This window comes from Daktulosphaira vitifoliae, unplaced genomic scaffold (genome assembly GCF_025091365.1).
Source record: "Daktulosphaira vitifoliae isolate Bord-2020 unplaced genomic scaffold, ASM2509136v1 Scaffold_4, whole genome shotgun sequence".
In the NCBI taxonomy this organism is placed as follows: Eukaryota; Metazoa; Arthropoda; class Insecta; order Hemiptera; family Phylloxeridae; genus Daktulosphaira; species Daktulosphaira vitifoliae.
The window spans coordinates 6854113-6863382 of NW_026099575.1; the positions used below are offsets into that span (position 1 = coordinate 6854113).

The 9270-nt window shown below is 46.0% G+C and overlaps 1 protein-coding gene across 1 annotated transcript; it reads right to left on the reverse strand.

Annotated features, from left to right (window-relative positions):
- Nucleotides 1–518: 518 nt before the first annotated feature.
- LOC126904043 (uncharacterized) lies at nucleotides 519–2584 on the reverse strand. The gene is made up of 3 exons (XM_050682679.1): nucleotides 1477–2584; nucleotides 582–1266; nucleotides 519–522 (listed from the first exon to the last, which is right to left on the reverse strand). The coding sequence occupies exons 1-3, from the start codon at nucleotides 2582–2584 to the stop codon at nucleotides 519–521; spliced, it is 1797 nt and encodes a 598-aa protein (XP_050538636.1).
- Nucleotides 2585–9270: the final 6686 nt, after the last annotated feature.

A 9270-nucleotide genomic window follows, 5' to 3' on the forward strand; every position in this document is an offset into this window, starting at 1 on the left:
CATATAATGGTTTAGCAATAATAGAGAAATTTTTAACAAATCTCCTAAAATAACTAGCTAATCCTAAAAAGCTATGAAGTTTGTTACATAACTGGTCAGACTGTTATCACTGTTGATAATATATACTTTTGTGTCTCGTGTATCTCATATATACTGTCTTATGTATAACTATTATTAATTATAANTTATGTATAACTATTATTAATTGTAATATCATGTATAATTAATATAATATAATTATCTTTTCATCTGTTCACATCTTATTATAGTTTAATTAAACAATAATATAACAAAGTTCTTTTGAATTTTTAGGTATAGGAAAGTTTTTAATGGTCAATATGTTATGGGGATTTGGTTTTATACCATTTACATCAACTTCATATCCTAAATAATGAATTTTTTGTTGTAAAAATGAACACTTGTCAAGTCTAAGTTTAAGAGAATATTGTGACATAATTTTAAAAATCTCAATAAGAATACTAATATTTTCATCAACTGTTACAGTACTTATTAAAATATCATCTAAATATATAATAATTTTATTTTTTTGAATTAAAGAATTAAAAATAGTATAAATATACCTCATAAAAATAGAAGGGCTATTACAAAAACCAAATGGCATTCTAGTATATTCAAATTGACCCATAGGTGTTATAAAAGATAAATATTTAATTGACTCTTCTTTAACTTTAACATGATAGAAAGCATTTTTTAAATCTAAACGGGTAAAATACACTTTATCTTTAAGCATATCAAGTGTGTCATCAATAATTGGCAGGGGAAATCTGTCCTTAATAGTGATTTTATTTAATTCTCTAAAGTCTACACAAAGTCTAAGATCATTTGTTTTCTTTTTTATTAAAACAATAGGTGAGCAATAAGGTGAATTACTAGGTCTAATAATTTTCTCAGCTAATAATTCATTAATAATAGTTTTAAGTTTCTCTTTTTCACTAAATGACATACGCCTAGGTCTAAAATAAAAAGGTACATGATCTTTAGTTAACTTAACTTCAAGTTCAAAAGGAGCCTCTAGTTTTTTAGGGTTAACAACATCATTTAAATAATAATTTTTAAAAATTATGTTCACCTCATCCTGAACATCAACACTTAAATTTTCATTAATATCTAATTTAATAGTCTCAGTCTTATCAATATCAATTAACATAATATCATCAAAAATAAAATCATCATTACTAACTTTTTCTATAAGTAAACTTTCTTCAAATGATAACTTAATAGATTTATCACAAATAAAATTTCTACCTAACAAACAGTCAGAATTCATTGTACCATTATCAACAACATAAAATAAAATATTTAACTTAGTATTTATACACTTAATAAAAACTGTTGAATTAAAGATACCTAATACTTTTAATTGGCTTTTATTAATACCAGAAAGATTAGAAGTAACAGAAGTTAAAATTAAATTAGAAGGAACAACATTTTCTTTAATTATAGAAATAGGGCTACCTGAGTCGATGACTGCATCCAATGTCCAATGTTGCATTTGACACTCAATATTAATACTCAGTGTATATGGTGGATAACATAACTCACTGATTTCTATCATCATTGTGGATTGCTCATCAGTTTCCTCTTCTTTTGTTTTCAGACTGTCATTGCAATCTTTTTGTCGATGCTCCATTGAGCCACACTTAAAACAGGAACCTGGTGCTCTTTTTGGTTTATTACAGTTTCGAATAGTGTGAGAAGTACTATAACAATTAAAACAGCGTTTCACATTAATTGTTATTTGATCTTTCTTCTTGTCTTCAATCTTTTTTTGTATTACAGTTGAATTGCTTTGTGAATACTTAAATAAACTATTACCTAAAACTATCCGCTTAGTACGTACTTTATTAAGATTTTCATAAGTTTGTATGTCATTAAAAATTTCATCAGTATCTTTATGATGTTTTGACAACAAGTATGTGACCATGTCACGTGAATAAAAACCTTCTAATAATTGTGTTTTAACTTGATCAAATGATAAATTTAATTCACTACATAAACGTACCTTCTCATAAAAATAATCAACAGTAGGTTCGCCTTTTAATTGTACTCTAGAGACTAAATTTTGCCACAATTCAGTAGTATTTTGATCACCAATAAATGACTTTGTAAATTGTTTTTCAAATATTTTCCATGAAGAAAAAGTACGACTCTTAAACCACTGTTGAGCTGGTCCATTCAAATTTGCTCGAACAGACTCAATCTTTAAAGACCACTTGTTAATATCAGCTATACCATTAAATGTATTTAGCCAATCTTTGGCTTCTGATCTAGACTCGTGGCCCGTAAATGGTTTTATACTTTTGTTAAGATCTGGCATAACATAAAATTGATTACCTTGGTTACTCGTAGTATTAAAAACAGCGAGTTGTTGCATTAATAAACGATTTTGTTCCATCAATAATTGAAACATGGTGTTCATATTAGATGTAGAAGGCTCTTCAAAAGTATCACTGGTAATCACTTGTTGATCAACCTGAACCGTGTCGCCATGCTCTCGATTTTTATCCAAATCCATCATGGAAACGGATTTTCGAAAACCACTTCTGAGATTGTAGGAGGCCATATAATATGGTATATTAAAAGAGGAACAGATAACTGTGAAAGGTGAACATATAAAAAAAATAAAACTAGTTGGTTCTTTAAAAACTCTTAAAAAAACATAATTGTATTTTCATAAAAAAATTAACATCAACGTCATAATAATAATTTCGTAATAGTAATATTAACATTGCATAATATATATCATAACATAATAAAGATAAGGGTTGTGGCCAGTGCCACCAACCAATGCCTACACATAATACAAACATACAAACACGATGTTTTCACCATCAAATCGATGAAAATAACACTAAATCGTATTGACGACAAACATGTTATTTTACCAAACCGAATAAATACTCGCGCCTATGGTCATTATCGACTTAAGTATGCACTTCGTTCGTTCGTTGTAAATGTTATAATTTATTATTAATGTATATTTTTATTCTAGCAAACCGGCAGATCGAGAACCATTGAATACCAGTAAAATAACATAATATAATTATTTTTTTTGAAAATAATTATGACAAATTATTATAAAGACTATTAATGTAAAAATAAATATTTGATCACTGTTGCATAATATTCACTTTATTTTAAAAATAATTTTATATTTCACTAATTAGTAATTTATACACTATTTACGACATTCGAACTTCACTACTAAATGGATTATACTGTATTATACGGTCTTGTATAATTAGACAATACGCCGTGGTTTTGGCAGAGTCGAATTTTTTTTTTTTTACTTTGTATAGAGTGTGGAGTTTTTTTATTTATTAGTAATCGTTTTTTACCAACACTGCCAATTGTTTTTTTCGCGTGATTATTAGTAAATTTTAAACCCATTAAATATCGCGTTTCAAATGTAAACGTACCGATAATGGCTCTCCTCTTAAATCGATTAATTTTCCGTCTTGATCATTCAATGTTACCCGTATTTGACTTATAAATATAGTGTTTGAAGGATAATAAATGGGTTTTTCAATAATTTGGGATCGATGAAATCCCGGAGGAACGTTCATGAAAAATTCTTATAAGGTATAATTTGGTTAACCGTAATCGAATGATACGGAAACCAGATTATAATGAACTTTTATAGAATTAATGTTCATAATGTTTTCATAATGTTTTGAAACGTGTTTATCAGCCGCGTAAATTTTTTTCCCAAAACCTATTAAGTCGGCGATGCTATCTTTTTTTTTTTTTTTTTTTTTACTCCGACCGGCGCAATGTTCGTACGCGATGTTCCACAGCAGAGGCCCGAGAACCGACCCTTGCGGGACGCCTCCCGTAACAGGTAGGATTCTCGGGACCGCGGCGCTCTCGTAAGAGATGACCCGATCGCTAAAGTACAACCTGATCATCCGCCCGAGGTAAGGAGGCACCCGAAACGCGTCCAGCGCTCCGAGGATGTGTGACCATCGCACGGAGTTGAACGCGTTTCGGATGTCCAAGCTCACCGCCACCCCGAAACCCTGCTCAGTTTTGGCCTTGAGGGCCAAGTCCCTGAAGAGGGAGGCCGCGTCATCCGTCGACCTCCCCCTCCGGAAGCCGAACTGGCCCTCGGCCAGTCCGCCGACGTCGGCCAGGTGGGCTTCGATCCGGGTGACGAGCAGCCGCTCGAGGATCTTCCCCAAGTCGTCCAACATGCAAAGCGGTCGGTACGACGAGGGGAGACCCTCGGGCTTGTCACCCTATCTCAGAAGTACCAGCCTGGCCTTCTTCCATTTCGTGGGGAATTCACCCTCCGAAAGGCACAGGTTCGCGACGGCGCGTATCCAATCCGGGGCGAGGTCGTGGACCAACCCCCACACCCGGTTTGGAATCCCGTCGGGGCCGGGAGCTGTGTTCCGGCCCCGCACACGCGCCACCGCGTCAGCTACTTCTTGGCTGGTGAATTCCACCACCGACACGTCGTCCCCAAACGCCGGGGGAGGCAGGGGCAGATGTGTCGGAAAGAGCGTGTCTACCGCCCTTTCCAGCACTTCCGCCTCCAGCTGACCCGAAGCCGGTGGACCGCGGAGCTTCCGCATTACAACCCGATAGGGTTTCCCCCACGGGTCGTGGTCCACCGACTTTACGAGTTCGGCCCAGCATTTCGCTTTGGCCCGCCTGATGGCGAGCTTCAGCTCCTTGCGGGCCGACCTCAGCGCCTCCCTCGGGTCCGGGGATTCCAGGTCCCGCGGCCAACGGTTGGAGCGCGTCATAGTCCTTCTGACTCTGACGCACTCCTCACGCCTGGCCGCCACCTCGGCGTTCCACCAGTGGACTGGCGGTCCGCGAGTCGACGGCGGTCGTTTGGCCGGAAGGGCGAAGTCGCAGGCTGCGACCACCCTCCGGTCCAACTCTTCCGCCGCTTCGCTCGCCGAGACGCGCCGGTCCGGTACCACGGGCGCCGACCATTGAGCGAGCAGTAAGGCCGTCTCAAAAGCGTCGACGTCCGTGGCCGGTCCGACCCGCCAACCCACTCGCCCATCGCGAGACGGCACGCGGGGCACGGCTCGAGGGGGACGGCCGCCATCGCCGCACTTGTACATGATGTACCGGTGGTCGCTGAGGATTTCCCTGTACGGGAGAACCGACCAGCCGGTCACGTGCGGGTGCAGCGACGGGGACACCAGCGTGACGTCCACCACCGAGCTTGAGGAGTGACCCTCGAACGTCGGGGTGGATCCATTAATGTGCCCATACTCCAGACACCTGTAGCACTGAGGACCTTTGTCAATGATCCTCAGTCTACAGGTTGTCCAGCCGACTTTTATTCGGCTCACTGTGGTAAGCCGATTGGTNTTCGGCTCACTGTGGTAAGCCGAATGGCAACCTTGACGGGCACGTCACATCTCGCGTAACGCCCCTTGCCTCCAATGTTAGACCGTATGATAACGGGCCCAACACTTGGACATTCCAGAGCATCGCTTAGAGACCGACGCACCTCGTCCTCTTCGTGCCAGTCCTCCACATCCCTGATTATGACAGTGCGGGTCATCGAAGGGCGATGCACCCGCACGTCCTTCTCTTTGAGCGCCTCCTCCAACTTGGCGGCTAGTAAATCCGCTTTCTCGGCGGTTCCTCGAACCTCCAGCAGAACGGCCCCCGTCTGAGTCCTCCGGGTCCCGGACACCTGGATACCCAAGGCCAGAAGGTCCATGGAGGCCGTCGCCGTCTTCATCACTTCGGCATACTTCAAGTCCCCCTTCAAAGGGCCGATAATCACAGCCTCCGTACGAGGGACCCTCGCCCGCAACTTTTTTGCGGTCGGACCTCGTGTAGGCGGTGGAGGTCTAGGCCTAGTTGCCGTTTCCTCGGTCTTCCCCAGTTCACCCTTGCGACGAACCACCTCCGTCCAAGTGAAACTCTCCGTCTCTGCTCCTGTGTCCGCACTCGCCGGAGCGGACTTTGCAGCAGCAGTCCCCCGATCCGAATGCTTCTCGGGAAGCGTAACGGTCGGCGAGGATACGGCATCCTCGACAGTGTTCAGTCTCTTCTCCTTCTTCTTCTTTCGCTTCTTCCCAGGCTTCGTCAGCGGATCTGACCTGGGATTTGGGAGCTCCTCCGTTGTTTGTGTGGCCACATTCCTCCTCAACGCCATATCAGACGTCCCGGGCCTATTTGATTGCGGTCCAACCGCCGTTTGCGTTCCCGCGTCCGTTGTCGGCTTCCGTTTCGCGAAAACCGGAGCTAACGTACCAGAACCCCTTTCCGGCGAGGCTACAATGGTCCCCGAGCGCGGTGTCGCTCTCCTGCGCTTTTCCGTAGCCAGGATTTCCTCCAGCTTCTTGGTCGCCTCCTGGACTTCCTTGTGGACGCCCATCCCTCTACGCTTATCAATGACTCCGCGGAGCACTGCGACTTGTCCCGCTATGTTTCCAACCAAAGCCGATTGCGCGGTTGCTTCTTCCTCGGAGTCATGCCTCTTCTTACGGCGTGGCATGTCCGAACTTCGAAGTTCGGTCAGCGCTTGGCAAGAAAGAGATATCTGCTCCAGTAAGTACTGCAGATGAGTACCTGGAACCTCTTTCATGAGGCTACCCTCCACTTCGGCCTGTCTGGTCAGGCCGACGACATGATTCAATCCGACGTCGAATGTCGCTTCATCATCACTCTCTTCGTTACGAAGTGGCGCCTTCCTCTTCCCGGGGTAACGCTTTGGGGGCGTCTCCTCCGGCAGGGGGCTCAAAGGTGGGGAGACCTCACGGCAAGGAGCGGTCGTCGCCTGCCCGAGAGAAGGCTCAACACCACTCACGCCAGGCCTAACACCTGTCCTCATTGTTTCGTCCTCGGATAGACTATTGTCTTCTTCGGACGATTCCTCCACAACTCCGGGTGCCGTTTCCGCGACGACGCATTCGTAGTCGAACACATCAACGACATCCCGGAGTCCAATCCCCATTGCTTCCATCATCGGATCCTTCCTATGGCGCGTCAACAGTTCCCGGCTGACCAGCCGGGCAATTTGGATCGCACGGTCCGCCGTGCTTTCGCCTCGAAGGGAGGAGACGCACTTACTCATAAGGCATACTCGCTCCTCTTCCCCTTCTACTCCATGGAAGGGGTTATAAACCTCCTTGCGCTCCGGAGAGAAGTTGCCTCCGTTTTGGACGTCCCTGGTCATCATCCCCAGTATAGTGTCCACTGCGCCCTTAAAGACGCCTAGGTTGCGGAATCTTTGACGAGGGAAACAGTTTTCGACCTCGCTTCCGTCCGGGAGTCCCCTCGGCCTTTCCCCCTTTCTTCTTGCCAGGGGGAGCCTTCTTTCCAGGCCCCCCTTTGTCTTCGTGGCCTTTGAGGNGGAGCCTTCTTTCCAGGCCCCCCCTTTGTCTTCGCGGCCTTTGAGGCCGGCCCCGCACCCGGACAGTCCTTGGCCTGGTGCCCCTCCTTTTTACAGGAGAAGCACCCCTTGGACCTGTCCGGTCCCTTGCACGTCTGAGCCACGTGCCCGTGCTCCAGACACCTGTAGCACCTCGGACCCTTGTCGCCAAGGATCCTCAGCCTACAGGTGACCCAGCCCACGCGGATACGGGCGAGACCTGCAAGGCGAGGGGCCAGCCTTGCCGGCACCTCCACCCGGGCGTAACGCCCTTTGCCGCCGGAGTTCTCTCGGACCACAACGGGCCCGATTTCCGGCGGCACCTTGTCCTCTGGACGGCGGAGGGCGTCCAGAAGTGCACTCTGCACGTCGCCCTCCTCCGTCCATTCCTCCACGTCCAGGAGCATGACGGGCACTGTCATCACCGGACGGTGGACCCGCACGTCATGCTCCTTCAGGGCACCCTTCAAGCTGTCAGCTAGGCTGTCAGCCTGGGCGCCCGATCCCCGGAGCTCCAAAAGGACGGCTCCCGTTCGGGTCCGCCTGGTGCCCGCCAATTGAACCCCAAGGGCATTGAGGTCAACAACAGCCATCGCGGTCCTTATGATCGCGGCGTACTGTTGTCCCTCCTTGAGGGGTCCAATCACTACCGCCTCCGTCCTCGGAACTTTAGCCCTAAGCTGAGCGGCAGTCGGGCCTCGGGACAGTGGCGGCGGCTTGGGCTTGGGCCCACCATTAACCTCCTCTTTGGGAGCCGTCGTTGCCATGCGCTCCAATTTCTTGGTCCCCCTCCGCTTCACCACCTCAGTCCACAAGGTGGCCGTTTGTGGGGCTGAAGCGGTGGCAGGAGCTTTCGGAGGTGGAGGGGCCACGCCACCGAGTGGCAAGGACGCCATTGTGTCCGCGATCGAACACCCAGCGTCCTTTGCCACTCCCTTCTTCTTCTTTTTCCTTCTTTTTCGCTTTTTGGCGGTGGTGGAAGGCAGGAGCGCACCCACTGCCACCTCGCCGCCTTGTAGGGTGGACGCTGCGTCCCCGACGGCCTTAGATGGTGGGTCAAATGTGTCCCACCAGTAGTTCGTCTGGGACGCACAGTCCTGGAGGCACTTAGGGCTCTCCGACGTAGGTACAGGTGATCTCCCCCCAGGCGTGCTTGTGAGGTGAAGATCAGCCAAGGCCCTTATGGTTTCGATAAGGGCTGTGGCCATCTTCACCACTCGCCTGTGAGGGCTGTAGACCTCCAGCACGTCGGAGAGCTGGCCCGCCTGCTCCCTGGCGAGGTCTAGCCCAGCCGACAACACCTCGTCGGTCCGGCCAATCACCCTCTTTGGTGTCCCGTCAGCGTTGAAGAGATCAACTGCAGTCAGGGGCACCAACTTAGGCTTCTTGGCCAAGACCGGCAGAGGAGTCGTCGGCATAGGCACAACCGCGCCGGGCGGGGTGTCCTCCAAAATGATGGTGGGTGGGCTGACCGTTGGGGAAATCTCCTTGCGTTTGGGACGCAAGGAATCGTCATCCCCCTTGTAATAACTAAAAGAAGTACTATAATGATATAAATTGGGAAACTATTGCATGTGTGTTAAGAGAGTGTAATGAGGAGAAATATAGAGTGTATACTACGTATTGAGGGAAATACTAAATTCTAATAGTTATTACTTAATAAATATAGTTAGTGTATTAAAACTACTCTTACCTGATATTCTCTAATGATGAATGAATCCCGAGTGTAGATTTATGATTACTAAGAATATACCCAAGATTCTAGTAGGTGTGTTAATAAACGAGAATAGCACTTGGTTAACAGAAAAAAACCTTTTTTTGATAACGTCATGTGATTACAGTCAATCATTTTTCATTTATCATATATTTTCTTCTATGTTTGTACAATTTAATATTAG